Consider the following 18,302-nt stretch of genomic DNA (forward strand, 5'->3'; position numbering starts at 1 on the left):
AGAAGAAATGGGGAAGGACGATCATAATCAATAATGCTAGTGATCATAGTTGCGACATTAGGCGGCCAAGTGAGTAATAGAAAATTTTCTTTCCCACAGTATATACATCCTGCAGATGCTGTGAAACTGGGCCAGGCTGAACTTGTTGTGATTGATGAAGCTGCCGCCATCCCCCTTCCTCTGGTGAAAAGTCTTCTGGGCCCTTACCTTGTTTTCATGGCATCCACCATCAATGGGTGAGGCGCCTTGGGGTAGTCATTGCACTTATTATTGTATGTCCTTGCAGATTAGGTGGCATGTAACGAATGTGGCCTGGGCCTGGATAAGTAAATAGGTCTGATTCCCGAAATCTGAGTCTTAACAGCTGCTTCACTCTCTCCCGGGGCTTCTGCAAATGGGAGCTGGCCTCTTAGTAATCATCGGTAGCTCACCTCTGGTCTGACATTAAATGGGCACCCCAAGACTGAAGACTTTCATAATCCAGGTGATGAATGTCTGCTGTCTGTAGGCCTGATCAAGTTTTTAAAAGTATATGGATGGTAGTACCGATGTCTTGTATCTTAGAATTATGTGAATGTACAGTATAAAGTAACTATAATTAGCATAAGAAGGCTAGCCTGTAATGGCTCAAGAGGTTTTTAAAATTTTTGAAACATTTAGTTCATGTTTGCTATAGAAAAATTAGAAAAAAAAACAAAAAGCACTGGTGATTCAACCATCTAGAGATGCTTCTGTTAGAATTTCAGTGTCATTTTCTGTGCACTTTACTTTTTCGACAAGAACATTGTTTATTATTTTTAAAATGTTTTTTACATTACAATATACGGAAATCTTTCCAGGTCCGTGAATACATATTTTTAATGTTAGAAAGATTTCTGTATGGAAGTCACATCTTAGAAAGATAGTTCTATATGATAAATTTATTATTATGACTGCTTTACTTGCACTGAAATTAAAAAATTTAAATAAGTTGAATTTTACTTTTTTTGGTAATAATTTTATTGAGATACATAATTCTCATATCACACAATTTACCCACGTAAAGTGTATAATTCAGTGGTTTTTAGTGTATTCACAGAGTTGTGCAATCATCCCCACAATCAATATTAGAACATTTTCATTAGCCCAAAAAGAAACCCAGTACCCTTGGCTATCATCTACCAATCTCTCCCTGCCCTCCAGTCTTAGGGAACCACGAATATATTTTCTGTCTCTATAGTATCTGCCTATTCTGGACATTGCATATTCATGGAATCAGTAGGTGGTCTTTTGTGACTCGCTTCTTTCACTTAGCATAATGTTTTAAGGTTCATCCATGTCGCTGGTATCAGTACTTCATTCCTTTTTATGGCCAAATAATATTTCATTGTGTTTTTATACACATTTTGTATTTCCATTCATCTGTTGATGGACATTCAGGTTGTTTCTATCTTTTGGCAATAAAGAATAGTGCTACTGTGAACATTTGTGTCCAGGTTTTTGTGTGGACATGTTTTCAATTCTCTTGGGTATATGTACCTACGAGTGGAATTACTGGATAAGATGGTAGCTTTTCATTTAACCATTTGCGAAACTGCCAGACTGTTGTCTAAAGCAGCTACACCGTTTTTCGTTCTTACTAGCAGTGTATGAGGGTTCCGGTTTTTCCATATCTTTGCCATGTCTTTTTGATTATAGCCATCCTGGTGAGTGCGAAGTGGTGTCTTATATGGTCTTCATTTGCATTTCTCTTATGGCTGATGATGTGGGGCGTCTTATATGTTTATTGGTCATTTATGTATCTTCTTTGGGAAAACAGCTATTCACATCCTCTGCTCATTTTTCTAATTGGATTATTTGCCTTTTTATTATTGAGTTGTGAGAGTTCCTTATGTATTCTAGGTACAAGTCTTTTATCAGATACATGACTTTACAAAATTTTTCTCCCATTCTGTGGATTTTTTTTTCACTTTCTTGATAATATCTTTTGAAGCACAAGTTATTAGTTTAGTTTTTTGTACTTACTCTTGATTTTTTATTTTTATTTATTTATTTTAAGTAAGTGAATGGAATTCCTTTAAGAAAGCTTTATTATGTGGGGTAGGGAGAGAGAATGAAATATGTCAAAATTCCATTTTTTAAATCATTCTTTAAAAGTATTTGAGTAAGATAAAGCATTTATAGTCTTTAAATATTATAATAATGAGTATTACAAAACAATATAATACTAAAAAAAGAAAGCATGCTTAGCACTCTGCACCCTGTGATCACATAAGCTTGTGACAAAAGACAAGGAAGAAATACAGTTAAAAAGTGCTGGTTCGGTGACTAGATTGTAGATGATTCCTTTTTTTTATGAGTTGTTTTATGTCACCTTTTAAGTGAAAGTAGTAATGAAGAGAATTACTTGGGCGGTAGATTTGTTTCATCTTGATTTTCCAAACAGGGAAGCACTCTCTGTTCACTCCTTCAGGCATGTTACTGCTGACAGCAATTCTCGTTAATTGACCATCTAACTATATTCCAGCAGCAGTATTCTTTTAAAAGCTTTACTCATGTCATCTTTTCAGTCCTTATATTTTTAGTTCATAGCACAGTCCTGTGAGGTGTGTAGAATCATCCCCTTTTGAGGATGGCTAAAAGAGGTTGAGTTCCTTGCCCAGAGGTACCAGGACTTGAACCTAGGATGGCTCCACATCGAGCCACTGCGCTGCCTCCCCTCTCTTGGGCATGCGCATGCTGTGTTGGAAATTCAGAGGTGAGCGGGGCTGTCCCTGGGGAGCAGGAGTCTCGTGTTTCGGTAGAATGAGGAAAGTAGTTCTCTGTACCCTTCTAGAGAGTGGATTTGAGACCTTGTGCCTGATTGTCTTTGCTTTTGCTCCTAGCTACGAGGGCACTGGCCGGTCACTGTCCCTCAAGCTAATTCAGCAGCTGCGTCAACAGAGTGCCCAGAGCCAGGTCAGCACCACTGCTGAGAACAAGACCACGACGACAGCCAGACTGGCTTCAGGTACCTCATCTCTGAATGGGCCTCGCAGTCCACAGCAGCTCTTCAGACTCTTGCTGGTCCCTTACCCTTGTGCTGTCATGGGTGTAGCAGACCTTCTACAATCAGGCAGAAAGGTTCAGTCCCCAAGAGGTGAAGTTGCTTTTCTCAAGGAGCAGCAAGCCAGTGACCAGAGGGGAGCCTGACCGGGCCTTTAGGTGCCTGGGCCCTTTTTGTCCCCATCTCAGGGTAGGAGTGCATTGACTCAGTGAGATCCCTTTGGGATTGGTGTCATGGTAGGTCGAATACCTATTAGAACAGTTTAAAACCACTTGGTTTAAATTCTAGAGCTATATTTACATTGGCACCCTGTGACCAAGGTAAAGTAGAGCATTTGCCTTGCTCTTTTAGACAGAAGGTGTTTAATAACTTTCTCATTGTGTGTGTGTGTTTTGTGGGGAACAGCGAGAACGCTGCATGAGGTTTCCCTGCAGGAGTCCATCAGATACGCCCCTGGGGACGCGGTGGAGAAGTGGCTGAACGACTTGCTGTGCCTGGACTGCCTCAACATTACTCGGATAGTGTCAGGCTGCCCCTTGCCTGAAGCCTGTGAACTGTATCCTCCTGGGTTTTATTTGTCCTGTGATAGGGAGAGGGGGTGAAGAAGGAATTACACAAAAGGTTTTGGAGTAAAACCTCTGCTCTTGGGAGTGGGGAAAGTTGAACATTCTCGATTTCCCTTCTTTTCTTTCCCTAATGAGTTTCTGCTCAGATATGGGGCTCCTCTACTCAAGCTGAGGGAAAGCCGTATATCCAGGTGACCCGTGGCATGTCTTGTTTTGGGCTCTCTGGTTTGTTTTGGTTGCTTAACTCCAGACCCAGCTACTACGTTAACAGAGATACCCTTTTCTGCTACCACAAGGCCTCCGAAGTTTTCCTCCAACGACTTATGGCCCTCTACGTGGCTTCTCACTACAAGGTATCTGCAGGTGGCCTTTGGGTGAACTTGAGCCCCACAGACCCCTTTTACTTGGCTTTTCACATCTTCTGTTACCCAGTGGTGCAGGTGACCGTTCCACTGGGACTTAAATGTCCTGACATTGGCAAGGGCCAGTCATCTTGCTGGAGAGATCGCATTTCCCACTGTCCTTGCCATTGTCTTGGGCTTCCAGCTTTGTATGCGGAGCGTGGAATTCCTGCCTGTAGCTCCATGCCTGGTTGCTGGAGAGGTACAAAGCATCACCCATTTTTACTTCTCTTTCTTGCCTGTCTGCTAAGCCGATCGGCTGAGATGACATAGTTGTAACCTCTTGGTGCTGTTTAACTTGAGACCTGCCTTGTACCTCTGGGCTATTTTTAAGGAGCAGTGAATGAAAATTCAGAATATTGGAAAGTGTTAAAAACTAAAGGGCATGTTGAAAAGGACACTTTGAGTGTGTAGGTAGTATTTTTATGAACACCCTTCAATGGAAGGCTGAACAGTTGGTGTTAGTAGTGGTGACAGGTTTTCTTGAAGTAGCAGCATCTCATCAGGACAGAGTTCACTCCCCAGCTGTGACAAGGGGTGCTCACTAAGTGGTTCTGTGCCCCTGCTCTGCAGCCTCATCACGCATGGTGAGATGGCAGCAAGCATTTGAAGCCAAGTCCCACTTAAGCCATTTCAAAGAGTCTCAGGCTGGCTGCCCAAGATACTAGAAAGGTGCTTTGCTGAGTTTTGGCTCATCACTTGGCTTTGGGAAAGGCAGTACTCCAGTCATCTGTTGATTCTGAGTAGCCTCTTGAGTAAAGGATAAGAAGAGGAGTGGCTCTCACTGACCTGTGTTTATGCCCATAGAACTCTCCCAACGACCTCCAGATGCTCTCTGATGCGCCTGCTCACCATCTCTTCTGCCTCCTGCCTCCCGTGCCCCCCACCCAGAATGCCCTTCCCGAAGTGCTTGCTGTCATCCAGGTACAGAAGCAGAGGTGTCCTTGTGGCGTTGATTTTGGGAACTGCTTAGGTGTCAGGGGTTAATGGCTCAGTAATTGCATCATGGGAGGATAGATGTTGATTCCCGGCCTGCAGCCAAGTGGCTGGGTGTGTCAAGGCAGGTGATGAGGGTGCATCAAAGAAGGCTTCACTGTTCTTGGATGGGTAAAAGGACTGGCCACTTGTATTCCGACTTACAGCTCCTCCCAAAACGGAACTTGTTTTTATACATGATACTTATAAAAAAAGAAAACACAGACTGGAAGGAATAATGTTTTTAACACCTGGCATATATTTATACATTTTTAGATTATTTTTCCTTTTATAGATATGGGATCATAGTGGTAATTTTTTTGGTAATTTTTGTTGGTAATTTTTTTTTTAGTGTGTGAAATATTTATAGTCTGCATAATTTTAAAAGCTGCATTTCATTATATGCATGGACCATAACTGTGTTTAATCATTCTCCTATCAGACACTTGAGTCATTGCGAATTTGCACTATTCTGTACAGAGCTGCGTGAGCATCCTGTGTCTTGATGTGTGCACATGTACACCATTCATGGAGATCCTCTTGTAGTGTGGTTTTTGCTCTTTAGGCCAGGAAGATGTTAGCACTCAGCCTTGTTATGATGGTGTTAGGATACCCACAGGGCAAAGTAATGAAACTTCCATTGGAAATGGATGAGTCAGTTACAGGATTAAGCCTGACCTGGGGTGGAAACAGCTGACTCAGTCCCCGAACTAGCAAAATGTTGATGTGTGAGTGGGCTCTGTACCTGGGCCCGGCCTCCTTGTCTGCAGAGTCCTGCTTTCCCCCTAGGTGTGCCTTGAGGGGGAGATCTCTCGCCAGTCCATCTTGAACAGCTTGTCTCGAGGCAAGAAGGCTTCAGGGGACCTGATTCCGTGGACGGTGTCAGAACAGGTGACGCGCCTTCCCTGGCATGTCTGAGTAATTGAAGCTGGCAGTGTCGGAGGATGTGTTGTGTTGCTAAGTTACTGGCTTGTGTCTCCCACACAGTTCCAAGATCCAGATTTCGGCGGCCTTTCAGGTGGAAGGGTCGTTCGCATTGCTGTTCACCCGGATTATCAAGGGGTAATGTGTTCTCTTGCATAAACCTGGTGTGCTGTTACTAGCTGCAGCCGTGTTGCTGGCGGCCTGTTAGGGCAGGTGTACTCTACTGCTTGAGTAGGCAGATGGTCAAGGAGCAAGCAGTTCCAGGCACTCCTGTCCTGGAGTTTGCCTGGGGCTGGGGGTGGGTGGATGGGATGCTCACATATGCTTACTCTTCCTGTGTGAGGACAGGGGACTTGTGAACCAGATCTATTTTCTGTAATTATCTCCTGTCTCTTAGAAATCCCCACTGAGGAGTTAGCCGTTGAGACATCAGTTTTTGGCTTGCTGATCTGTAGACCAGAAAGCACAGCCAGCCATCCTCACGCTCAGGTGGCAAATGGGCTGTTCTTGATGGGCAGTGCGAGAGCAAGGGCCATACTATGCTCGGTCAAAAGGGTCTCTGCTTTGGTGTCACTGAGGGATTTCATTGGTTCTCTTTGTCAGGTGCACTTTAACCCAGAGTGACATCTCTCTTCCCTTTTCCTGTTTCCCTCTGTGTTTGCTTGTAGATGGGCTATGGCAGCCGAGCTCTGCAGCTGCTGCAGATGTACTACGAGGGCAGATTCCCTTGTCTTGAGGAAAAGGTCGTTGAGACGTCACAGGAAATTCACACGGTCAGCAGCGAGGTAAGCATCCCTGGCCAAACTCCTGGTTTCTGGGACGATCTTTTCCTGGTAGCATCATCAAGATGCTGGGCTCTCTGAGTAGTAGCAGATTTCCTCTTCCATTTTGGAGAAGCTGCTGCTTTTCTCCAGCCTAACATTTGAGATCTTTAGATCAGCATCATTAGCATCACTTGGAAACTTGTTAAAAATGCACATTCTTGAGCCCTGCTCCAGAGCTCCTGAATCAGAAGCTTCGGGTGGAGCCAGTAACGTGTCTTAACCAGCTCCCAGGTGATGCTGATTCACGTTCCTGCTTAAAACCACAGCTCTATGCTCTCTTGGTACTAAGCCCAGACTCAGGGGAGTTTTGTCTTTCTTGGTAAGCATGGTTAATGCTCTGACAGCTTTCATACACATTCATTTAAATTTTACAGTATGCCTATTGGGGAAGTAAGGCTTATATTTAAGGTTGGGCTCAGAGGTTTATCATTTTTCAAATCACAAAGATGTCCAGTGACAGAGCTGGGTCTTCAGCCCCATCTTCAGAACCCTACCATGTCTCTTTGTATATCTGTTAGGTATTTATTTCTAAACTGTGTGGTTCTTCCACATTCTGGGTGCTGAGCAGTGTGAGTCCATGCTCATCTAGGGGTTTGGTATACTTAGGAATGAGCACTGGACTTAGTCGTGTTCTTATATTTTAAAAACCATGGGAACAAACCAAGAAACCTGTCCTGGTGCTTGTTGTGTTCAGTCTAGAGCCCGGTGTGGCAGAGGTGCTTAGGAATATGTCACTGACCTCCCTTTTTTATGCTGAGTGAACTGTGTTCTCTCCCTGGCATCTTCTAGGCCGTCAGCTTGTTGGAAGAGGTTGTCTCTCCCCGAAAGGACCTGCCTCCCTTGCTCCTCAAATTGAATGAGAGGCCTGCTGAGCGCCTGGATTACCTGGGTGTGTCCTATGGCTTGACCCCCAGGCTCCTCAAGTAAGAGTTTGCCTGTCTTTCCTCCCTGCATCACGTCTTTGGCCTTGGTGTCCTGAAAATGAGAGTTCCGTGGGCTGCGTGTCTGCCTTTCCAGCAAGGGTCTATCAGACGTTCGTTGGCTCCTGGCTCCTCCTGGCCCTTCCTAGCTGTATCTGTCGGCCACTCTCAGAATGCGCGCACGGTGACCTGCTCTCTCTGTATCTTTGCAGATTCTGGAAACGAGCTGGGTTCGTTCCTGTTTATCTGAGACAGACCCCGGTGAGTGAGGCATCTGGCAGAGGAGGGCTGTGGGTTTGTGGTTATAGCTGGTGACAGGTCTGTTCCTGCACAGAGCCCTGGTGCTCCCAGCTATGCTCTGAGCAGGTGTACGTACCTTTGCCTCTGAGAGGCTTGTTCTAATGGACACCAGAATAGTCACCATCACTGAAAAGCCATGTAATCACATAATTTATTCCCTCACTCCTGGTACATTCTGGGTTTGGGCTTGATTATAAAATGGCAGAAGTACACATGGACTTGCTCGACTAATTCTAGAATTCTATAACCTGGGGCTTTATTGAACTTAAAAAAAAAAAGAGAGAAAGAAAGAAAAGTGGTTTTAGGAGGTGAGTTCATGACAGAGCCATGGAGGATTATTATGGAAGGGGAGAGAGAGTTCATGACTGAGTTCATTAAAAAAATATTTAGCAACTTTCAGTGAATCAAACAGTGGGCATGCTAAGCCATGAAGGTTATTTTCTACTGGGTAGAAGAGGCAACAAAAAATGAACAAATACATTTTCAGGTAGTGATATGTGCTGTGAAGAAAACCAAACACTGAAATTATAGTATAATGAGTAGTCACTGAAAGGTGACCTTTCAAACTGAAACATGAATGATCAGGATGGAGCAGCCATGTGACAGTCCTAGAGATAGGAGCATTTTCAAGCAGAGGGTACAACAAGCATAAGGGCCTCAGGGGGACGTGAAATTGGTGATTTGAAGGAAACAAAAGAAGGCCAGTGTGGCTGGAGAGTCTTAAAAGAACAGGGCAGTCAGGTCTAGGTAAGTCGGAGGAAGGGATTAGAGCAAAGGTTCTGCGGGTGCTGTGTAGACCGTGGATGGTAGTGGCCCCAAAGTGGAGGCAACAAGAGGAGTGAGTGAGAGATTGGTGGTTTGGTGTGAGGTAGCAGTAGTGACGATGGGGAGAAGTGGCCAGATGCGAGGTCCGTGTTGGAGGAGGTCGTGCTCACTGGAATTGTTGAAGGGTCGGATGTGGAAGATGAGTGCATAGGAGATCAAGGATAATTCCTAGGCTTTTGCCTTGAGAGACTGGGTATTTGAGACACTGGGGTTTGGAGGTGCTATTTACTGAGATAACACCCACGAGGGTACGAACAGGTTTGGAGGGAAAAGTGGGGAATTTTTAGCATAGTAACTAAGAGATGCCTGTTAGACATCCCAGTGGAAATATGGAATAGGCAGTTGACTATAGGCATCTGGAATTCAAGGAGGAGGTTGGGGCTGGCAGTAGTTTTGGGAGTGGTCAGCATAGTTCCAGTAGGATATACTTCCCAAGGGCAAGGATTGTTCTGGTGTTTTCTTTTTTCTTTTTTGTACCTAAAGCACCTGGTCTTCCTAGGTGGTTTCTCATCCAAGTACTAACCAGGCCCGACCCTGCTTAGCTTCCGGATGGGACTGGGCGTGTTCAGGGTAGCATGGCTGTAGACTGTCTGTTTTCTTCATTGCTGTTCATCAGCAAAGAGGAAGGAGCGTTGGAGACTTGATTTTTGAGAGCACAAAGCCAGTATCCCAGGTAGTTCCCATTTGAGAGGTCAAGGCTAGGATATAAATTTGACAGTCGACTACAAGGAGAATATAGACCATTGCGTTCAGCCTAACCTCTGTGTGTCCCAATGGTCTGGTGCTGTGTGCTGCTCATTTGTGACTCGGTGCTGGCGTTTTGTTATGAATGCTCTTCTTTTGAAATGCATTAGCTATTTTTATGGTATGAGACTTTGTTGTTATGTAGTAAAAATTTAAAAACCTGTGATCTCTATTTTAGTACCTAAAGAAGCCTGCACTTGCAAACCGGTTGCCAGCATGGGAACTCTGGGTTTTGGACATAAAGTTTTTCTTGTAAGGCACCAAAACACATTGATTGGCTCATGTAGAGTTTAAACTGTAATAACTCTGAGTTCAGAATCTACTTGACGTGAGCAGGTGGCTCACTTCCATGAGTCCAGAGCAGAAGTCATGCTCTGAAGATCTGAGCATCTCTGCTCCATTGCTGTGGTGCCTGCTGGGAAGCTGCAGGACAGCGTGGTCTTTGAGAGCGCTGGTGTAGGCCATGTGAGAACGCAAAGGCGAGGGTACCTCTCCAGGCTAGGGAAGAAGGAAAGGCCCGTGGAACTACCGAGCCTTTCATTCTGTATTCTTGCCCTTTAGCGGTGACAGATTGTCGACAAAAGGGGTTCTTGGTGCAGTTTGAAATTTGTGTTTTCCAGAATGACCTGACAGGAGAACACTCATGCATCATGCTGAAAACGCTGACTGATGAAAGTGAGGCTGACCAGGGAGCCTGGCTTGCGGCCTTTTGGAAAGGTGAATCTGAGTGGAAGGGGGACAGCGAGGCGACGAGCTGGGGGCCTCCAGACCTCTAACTCTGTGGTTGTACCCCACAGATTTCCGAAGGCGGTTCCTTGCTCTGCTGTCCTACCAGTTCAGCACATTCTCTCCTCCCCTGGCTCTGAACATCATTCAGAACAGGAACGTCGGAAAGCCAGCACAACCAGGTGAGCTGGGCAGGACGGCATGGAGGGCCCGTAGTGGTTTGGTCACGTGGAAGTAGGAGGCAGATGCAGTGGTCCAGAGGGGGAATGGGGTAGGAATCGAGGGACTGGTTTTAGGCCTTCATCTTCCACTGGCCGCCTTCCGCTCACTAGGCCCTGCTCTGCTTTAAAGGCGCTGTCACACATAGTGCCTTTCCTCTTCATAGCAAGACTTTGGGGATGTAATTTGACTTTAAGTGTCAATTAAGGTCATACACCTAATAAATTATGGAACCCGATTTAAATCCTGTGAACTAAGGTAACTAGCTCAATTCTGAGGCTCAGTTTCCTCATTTGTGAAATTGTAGTAAGATTATGCTACCAACCTTCTGTGGCCAACACGTAGAAGTATTTTGGGCTTATAAATTGTTTGAATATTTAAAAATGTGTAAGGGATTATTAGTAATAACAACTGTGGCCTTTTTTTTTCTTGTTGCTAAATATGTGCGTGCATGCTTTTTTTTGCCAATTACATTTTGATGGGAAACTCTCTGTTCTCCGTGCCAGGCAGAGCGTGCACATGCACACACACATGTGCACACACGCACATCCTCACACTCAGTGGGAAGAGAGGTGATAGAGTGGGGATGTGTTCCTTTAACCCTGGGGCTGGGAGCCTTTCCTTGGTCTGATGTGTTCCGTGGATCTCTAAGCAAGGGTCACATGCCACTTGTCTGTCTCTGCAAGGTCCAGGCTGCTCGGTGGTGTGTTATTTTGGTGGGCAGGCACTTCCAGGTGGCTCCTCTCCTGCTCTGGCTGAAGGCCATGTGGAGGCTGTTAAAGTGCCACATGGGGACTGGATGTGTGCTGTCTGGGAATCCCATCAGCCCCTGGAGGGCATCGGGCTGCCCTGACCTGTCTGGCTCTGTCCCCTGTGCAGCCCTACACCAGGAAGAGCTGGAAGCACTCTTTCTCCCCTATGACCTGAAGAGGCTAGAGATGTATTCCCGGAACATGGTTGATTATCACCTCATCATGGACATGATCCCAGCCATCTCCCGGATGTATTTTCTGAACCAGCTGGGGGACCTGGCCCTGTCCGCTGCCCAGTCAGTAAGTTATCTGCTACTCGTGTGCCAGAAAAGAAGCTAGGTTTGTGGCGTGATTTATTTACTGAATTTGGGGTTGGATGCTTTGCCATAATTTTGTTCTGATGGGTGGGCAGATAATAGTGTCTCTGTTTTACAGGTAGGAACACTTGGGCTCTGAAGTCCAGCCACATTGTTAATAAGTGGGAGAGTTGCAGTTTGAACCCACATTCTTTCTACCCAGCCATGTTGCCTTGATTCTTACTCTACCTTAGCAGAGGTCCAGGAGCACCCCAAACTTTTAATGTAGTGTGAAGCAGCTGTTTTTCAGGATAAGTTAGTTTGGAGATTTCAGGAAGAGGGAGCGTTCTTGGTAGTTTCAGTAACAGGGTGCAAGAGAAGATTCCAGAATACACAGCGCCAGTCTATGTTTTATACCAGATAGCTTTGTTCAAAAGAGAGAGCAGCTCTGGTTCTCAGCGCCATTTTATATGGGCAAGGGCCTGTCCCAGTGGCCACTCCAGCAGATCTTCCATTCTCCAGGCTCTTCTCTTGGGGATTGGCCTGCAGCATAAGTCCGTGGACCAGCTGGAAAAGGAGATCGAGCTGCCCTCAGGCCAGTTGATGGGACTTTTCAACCGGATCATCCGCAAAGTTGTGAAGGTAACTTCGGCTGAGGGCAGGGTTTTGGTCAGTTATAAATAATGTTAACTCACCCCTTGCCGCACAATGAGTAGATCTTAATATTTGGCCGTATCTGCTGCAAGTCTGTATACACACACACACACACGCACGCACGCACGCATGCACGCACATACCTCTGAAAAAATGAGGGACTTCAGCTATATCTGTAATGTCTTGTGTTTTCTCCCAGAGGTACCACTGCTGAAATTTGCTGTCTATGCAGTCTGTGTTTTTAACATGAGTTCACATACTCTTAAACTATGCAGTTTGCACTAATTGAGTTGATAGCAAGTGACCGGGTCTCTGTTTCTGCTTAATCTTTTGCTTCCTGGCCGTTATCTTTTGTAGCTATTTAACGAAGTGCAGGAAAAGGCTATTGAGGAGCAGATGGTGGCAGTGAAGGATGTGGTCATGGAGCCCACAATGAAGACCCTGAGCGATGACCTGGTACGCTCCCGTGGAAGGCCTTGTGAGCGCCGACCGTCCCCCACCCCTTTAGGAAGAGGCCTGACTGAGCTTGGTGGTGTCGGTGTTCTGTAGTGTGAGCGAGTGTCGCTCCCTTCGAGTCCCTGCCTCAGATGTACCCAAGCACACACTGCCTTAGACTTCGGCCTCCCACTGAGTGTGAGTGTGTGTGTGTGCACGTGTGTGTGCAAACAGTCCAGCAGCCGCTGCTGTTTATCCCTTTAGACTTTTCAAAATGTACGCTTTATATTCATACACACTTCAGTAAGAGCTGCCTCTGATGGTGCAGGGGGTAAACCGAGGTGCAGGGGGTAAACCGAGGAGCAGAAGATGTCTGCTCATCGTGGTGAGACTCTGCCCCCTCACCTTGTTCTGTGATTTGTCCCCTGCTTGACTCCGACCTCCTCTGTCGATGGGGCCCTGACCGAAGGATGAAGCAGCAAAGGAGTTCCAGGAGAAACACAAGAAAGAAGTGGGGAAGCTGAAGAACATGGATCTCTCTCAGTAAGGCCCCCTCTGCTGCTCGTGGGGAGTGAAGGGAAGGCTCTGCCTTGTCTTCTCGGGCCACAGAATCTGTGTGCAGGTCTCTTCTACTCCATATCCTGGGTCCCGAGTACCCTGGAAGCTGTGTTTCCTGGGATCACTTTAGAAATAAGCGCTGCCACATTGACTTTCTAATCATGTTTCGAGGTCCCCAGGGTTCCTTGTCATGCCTCAGGTCCCTCAGGAAAGGGGGATGTTGTTCGGTGAGCATCCAGTTTTAATGGCCACTTTTCTGTATTTGGCTTTTGCACGTGAATTTGTTTGAAGAAAGGATTCTGCTGCCAACAAATAATCCAAGACAGCTCCCTGCTTGGAGCCCTCTGTTACGAGGAGTCCTGGTCCCCTCTGAGCTTCAACTATAACGGCGTTGCCGCCCTGTTGATTGATGGGAATGACAACTCCAGAATTAGTGGCCTTCGTGCCTCTCTGACCTGTCATTCCTGTAGCTGCCGGCTCATTACTGATGGTGGTTGTTGGACACGGGATGGAGGTAGCCAGGAGATCCCTGGTCAGGTAGCCAGGAAATCCCTGCCCTCAGCTTTGCAATATCAAACTTTGACTTGCCAGGACTGCTAGATCCCAAGAGGTGGGGCACGGTGGGGTGGGGAGAGACACAGTTCCAGGGCTTGTAGGGACATGTTTGGCAGTAGCAGCGACCAAGAAGGTAGTGGGCAGTTAATGAGAGTTAGGTATGAGAAGTCGGGCAGCTGCCTGCCATGCAGGACTGTCCTGTTGCCGAGCCCTGCTGTCAAGCCTGGTGACCCTCCTTGCTCCTGTGAAGTTCCCATCCTGTGGAGCAGGTTCCACATCCCACGGCCCTACCGCATGCCTGTTCTCTCTGCAGCTCAAACTCTGACACAGCTTGGTCTGGCGTTTATGGAGGACATGTCTGATAAGAATATTGTCACTATCTTATTTTCTTTTAAGCGGTCCCCTTTTCTTTCTAGCAGGCTTTGATATTTCCCTTTTATTTTTTAGATATGTAATTCGTGGAGATGATGAAGAGTGGAATGAGGTTTTAAACAAAGCTGGGCAGAATGCTTCGATCGTCAGCCTGAAAAGGTGAGGGCCTGACATCTGACAGGAGAGGCTCTCTGGTCTCTGCACTTCTTAGTAACTTCGTTTGGAAATAAGAGGTTGGAACCAAAATTTTGAGAGAAAAGTCAGGATTCTTTCTTTTGAGCATCACTACTTCTGTAGCACATTTCCTACAAATCAGGTAGGGCCATATTTTAGGGCTGAGTCTCAGCATTGCTCTTATTTCCCAGACATGTAGGGGATGGGCTTGAGGGAACAGTCCCAGAGCTGCTGGTGACAGAGCACTTCTTGTGGGCTTTAATGCAGTGTTCATTCATCTTCAGAACAACACCAAGTGGCTCTTTTGTTACTATCACTGCTTTAAAGCTGCAGTAACCAAGGCTTGAAAGTGTCGAGTAACTTAGCAAGAAGCATACAGCTGGTACGGGCAGAACCAGAATCGGGACCGCGTTTGTCCACTGCAGTGCCCATAGTTATGCCTGCTGTACTCTCCTTCCCCTAAGCCAGCGGTTCTCAAAGTTTTGGGTCTCAGAGTTCCTTTATATTATAAAAATTATTGCGGGACCCCAAGGAGCTTTCATTTATGTACGTTGTATCCATATTTTCCACAGTAGAAGCTAAATACTGAGAAATTTTTAAAAATTTGCTTATTCAGAATTAATGGATTCATTTTTTTTTAATCCTTTTTCATAAAAATTTCAGTAAGAAAAGTGGCACGTTTTATATTTATATTTTCATAAATCTCTGATATCTGGCTTAAGAGAAAGCAGCTGAATTCTACATTCAATCTTTTGTGCTATCACACATCTTGTAGCCTCTGAAAAACTGAACAGTTGTGAGAAATGGAAGTGAAAAAGGTGAATAATGCATCATTACGGAAATAGTTTGGACCTTGGGGACCACCTGGAAGGGTCTTGGGCAACCTAGGAGTCCTTGGACCACTCAAAACCTTTGCTCCAAGCAGCTTCTCTGCAGAGAGCTGCGTTTGTAGATAACCTCGATTCCTGGCCTGGAACCTTCATTGGAGTTTTTTGGGGGGCGAGAATGAGGCCTCCCTGCCCTGGGCCTCTGGAGATGAGGCTTCCACAGCTGATTTGGGGGTTGGTGAGAAGGATGAGGTCTTGGCATTGTCAGTTACCGACAGGGTCACCTGCAGGGTTTATTTTGGGAACATTTAGAAAGGGGAAATCTTCTGACTCTAGGAACTATTGGTCCCAGCATCAGTGCTGGTCTTGTTTCCCAGGTGCTCTGGGATGTGGCATGGAAGCCCACGGTCAGTGTGTCCTAATTTCTGGTTTGCACAGTATAGCAGACATGGCACAGGGCCCATGACATGATGGCTATGGCCTTTAGTGTGGTGGCTTTGCTTGGCACAAAAGGCCAGCGAACATGCTTGGTGTGGAGACGGCCCCGTTCCACACTTATAGCTTGGCCTTTCCTGTGGTTCATTTGGCTGTCGCTGCTAGTGAGGGGCCTCCTGAATTAACCATCCTGTGTGGTAGCTCGTGTGCTTGAGGGCTCTGAGCTCGTGTGAAGTTTCTACCTTTGGAAGTAAAAACACTGATGTCTATCATCATGTATTCTTTGAGGCCTTGCTTGCTTCATTTTTCCCCCCCGAGTGGTCACTTCATTCAGATGATATTAATGGATATTAATGTTCCCTGGACAGAACTGTTCATTCTCTCCTCATAGGGAGGTGTTTGTTCCCAGGGCAAAATGCCACCGTAGGGAATCTTTAACATATAAGACAGAAAGAAGGTGGCCATAAACTGAGTGATTCCCATGCTAATCTATCAATGAGGAAACCACTGGCCCACTGAAATGTGGCACCTGAGTCGCGATTCCTTTGGGCTTTCTTCTCGTTTAGGAAAAATAAAATAATAATAATACATCAGAAGTACTGTTGGATTTGCCTGGGAGTCTCATGCTTTGTCTTAAGGACTGTCTTCAAGGCCACTGGGATAACATGTCTGGTTTCCAGGGCGATCCTGAGTGGTTAGCGACAGGAGGGAATCTTCCCTGTGATGCCTTAGATTTTTCCTGAGGTCTTGGGAGAGGGGAGTGTACAGGAGACTGAAGAGAATTAAGACCTCGGATGTTAAGATGTGGATTTGTTCCTCCACAGGCTGAGCTCAGTCCCGACAGGAACTGAGTCGCTGTGGTGTATCCCCAGCTCCCAGCACAATGCCTGGCATTCTAATAGGCTTTCAGATATTCTTATATTATTTCAGATTGTGGAAACCCTTTCTCAGACAAAACAAAGCAGTCTGAAAGATGTTAAATCTGTGCATATTTTATTTTTTTCTACTGCTTTTTTTTTTTTCAGTGACAAGAAAAGGAAATCAGAAGCCAGACAAGAACCCAAACAGAACAAAAAGTTGAAGAAAAACAGAGATATGAAGAACAAAAAAGACATGAAACTGAAGCGGAAGAAATAGTGAGGAGAAACTTGGGCATCAGCGGCTGACTCGTAAGGAGGTAGCCTGACTTTCTGAGCTGCTTCTGGCTGGACGGGGCAGCGGCCTGCACTGCCGCTGGAAAGCAACAGGAGCCCCCATCAGACCCGGAACCTGGCCAGGAATTCAGTCTGGACTGAGGCTGGCTTAAAGCAAAGTCACTTCTGAATGCGTCTGCTTGGAACTCGATGGAGGGGCAAACTTGTGGCACTGCCAGGGGTCCGTCTCTCCTCCCGCCGGCCTCGGGCCTTCCTTTCCCCTAAGTTCATAGTTTTCTTTGGCTCCGGCCTTTTTGGTTCCTTCATACATGTGCAGAAGCCACACTGACGCTTGTCTCTTCTCAGGTGTTAAGTACACAGCTTTCTGGTGATGCTCAGGCGGCTGCTGCTGGAGCCCTGGGGCCTCTTGTCACAGACTTGTCCAAACTCTCTGAGGCCTGGAGCAGCAGGAGCCCTGGTCCCACCAGGTGGCCATGGCAGGCCACTGTCACGTGCACTGGGATTGGACTGCCGCGTACCATTCCACTCCTGGCTCCAGGAGGCCTGCTGTCCCAGTGTCCCAGAAAAACCTGAGCTCTTAATTTAGGAAAGATAGGACATTGGAGTCCCCAAAACTTATTTCATACATTTGGGAAAAAATGTTGGGAAAGACCTTTTCTAGCAGGGGTGAGGAAGGGATAGAGGATCCATTCGATCTATTTTTAATAAATAACATCCTAGGAAGACGAACTGCCTGTGGGTACTCATTGATTCCACGTAGGTGAAAGCTGCATCTTGCCCTGTTTCTTCTGATGGATATTGGCTGCCAGGAAGGCTTTGGAGGGTGCTGGAATCGAGACTGGGGTTGGCAGTATGGCCAAGGTTTACAAACCCAGGTTCCTGTGAAAGTGGCCGGCACTGGCTGCTGCTCGCTGTGGTCATTCTGAGGGACTTGGTGTGGCGCCTGGAAGCCAGCTAGCTGCGCCTCTTTTCCTCCCTAGCTCCTGCTGGGTGGTCTGGTCCCTTCCATCTGTTGGGAACAGAAATTTGGTGGTGGCTTCACCCTTACTTTGTTTGTTTGATGGTATCTACTTTCTGGTCCCAAATCTGATTCCATGTTGTGAAAACCTTGACCTCGAAGGTCTGCTGGTTTCTGTAGGATTGTTCCTTATCCGCGTCACCAGGCTCAGGGTGGAAGTCGGCTCGGTCGCACTGTCGTCCCTGCCGCGGCCTGCGGGGTCGTCGGCAACACTTCGCGCTCCCTGGCTGCATCGGCCTTCAGCTCATACGCTCATTCTTCTTATTTTCATCTGAGAAATTCATGTAGTGGCCTTGGTTTCTGATCTTCCTTTTATTATTTATTTATTTACTTACTTATTTATTTGAGGGGTAGACTTTAGAAGGACTGGCCATTAAACCAGCCGCCAGCCTGCAGGCTTGGAGGAGGGGGTGGGGCTGGTGTCCAAGTAGGTCCTTTTCTCAGCCCTGATGTGTAACTGGGTCTATATGTAGCAGTCTAATGCACTGACAAGGAAGGAAAGGGGGAGCTTCTGGACTCAAGAGGATTAAACATGCACCCCCGGGACTCACACCCACGGAGAGAGGAGCAGACTCTGTCCCCTGCGTCTGTCTGCATAGGCATAGGGGCCTTCTGTCTCCTGG

At 46.5% G+C, this 18,302-nt stretch overlaps 1 protein-coding gene across 3 annotated transcripts in view; it reads left to right on the top strand.

Moving 5' to 3' along the window:
* NAT10 (N-acetyltransferase 10) overlaps positions 1–17,390 on the top strand; it is a 35,820-nt gene extending 18,430 nt beyond the window's left edge. For 2 of the 3 annotated variants that reach the window (XM_039866690.1, XM_039866700.1), the window contains 18 exons: positions 100–236; positions 2,865–2,989; positions 3,431–3,581; positions 3,848–3,944; positions 4,800–4,916; positions 5,757–5,858; positions 5,955–6,029; positions 6,560–6,676; positions 7,505–7,638; positions 7,848–7,896; positions 10,125–10,221; positions 10,302–10,412; positions 11,329–11,501; positions 12,020–12,139; positions 12,509–12,607; positions 13,056–13,129; positions 14,147–14,230; positions 16,533–16,644. In XM_039866690.1, the coding sequence (XP_039722624.1) occupies positions 100–236; positions 2,865–2,989; positions 3,431–3,581; positions 3,848–3,944; positions 4,800–4,916; positions 5,757–5,858; positions 5,955–6,029; positions 6,560–6,676; positions 7,505–7,638; positions 7,848–7,896; positions 10,125–10,221; positions 10,302–10,412; positions 11,329–11,501; positions 12,020–12,139; positions 12,509–12,607; positions 13,056–13,129; positions 14,147–14,230; positions 16,533–16,644 (1,974 nt within the window). Of the gene's footprint in view, positions 1–99; positions 237–2,864; positions 2,990–3,430; positions 3,582–3,847; positions 3,945–4,799; positions 4,917–5,756; positions 5,859–5,954; positions 6,030–6,559; positions 6,677–7,504; positions 7,639–7,847; positions 7,897–10,124; positions 10,222–10,301; positions 10,413–11,328; positions 11,502–12,019; positions 12,140–12,508; positions 12,608–13,055; positions 13,130–14,146; positions 14,231–16,532 lie in introns of all 3 variants that reach the window. The other variant, XM_039866680.1, reaches the window with a different exon arrangement.
* The last annotated feature ends 912 nt before the right edge of the window (positions 17,391–18,302 follow it).

Source organism: Pteropus medius, unplaced genomic scaffold (genome assembly GCF_902729225.1).
Source record: "Pteropus medius unplaced genomic scaffold, Ma_sr-lr_union100, whole genome shotgun sequence".
Lineage (NCBI taxonomy): Eukaryota > Metazoa > Chordata > Mammalia > Chiroptera > Pteropodidae > Pteropus > Pteropus medius.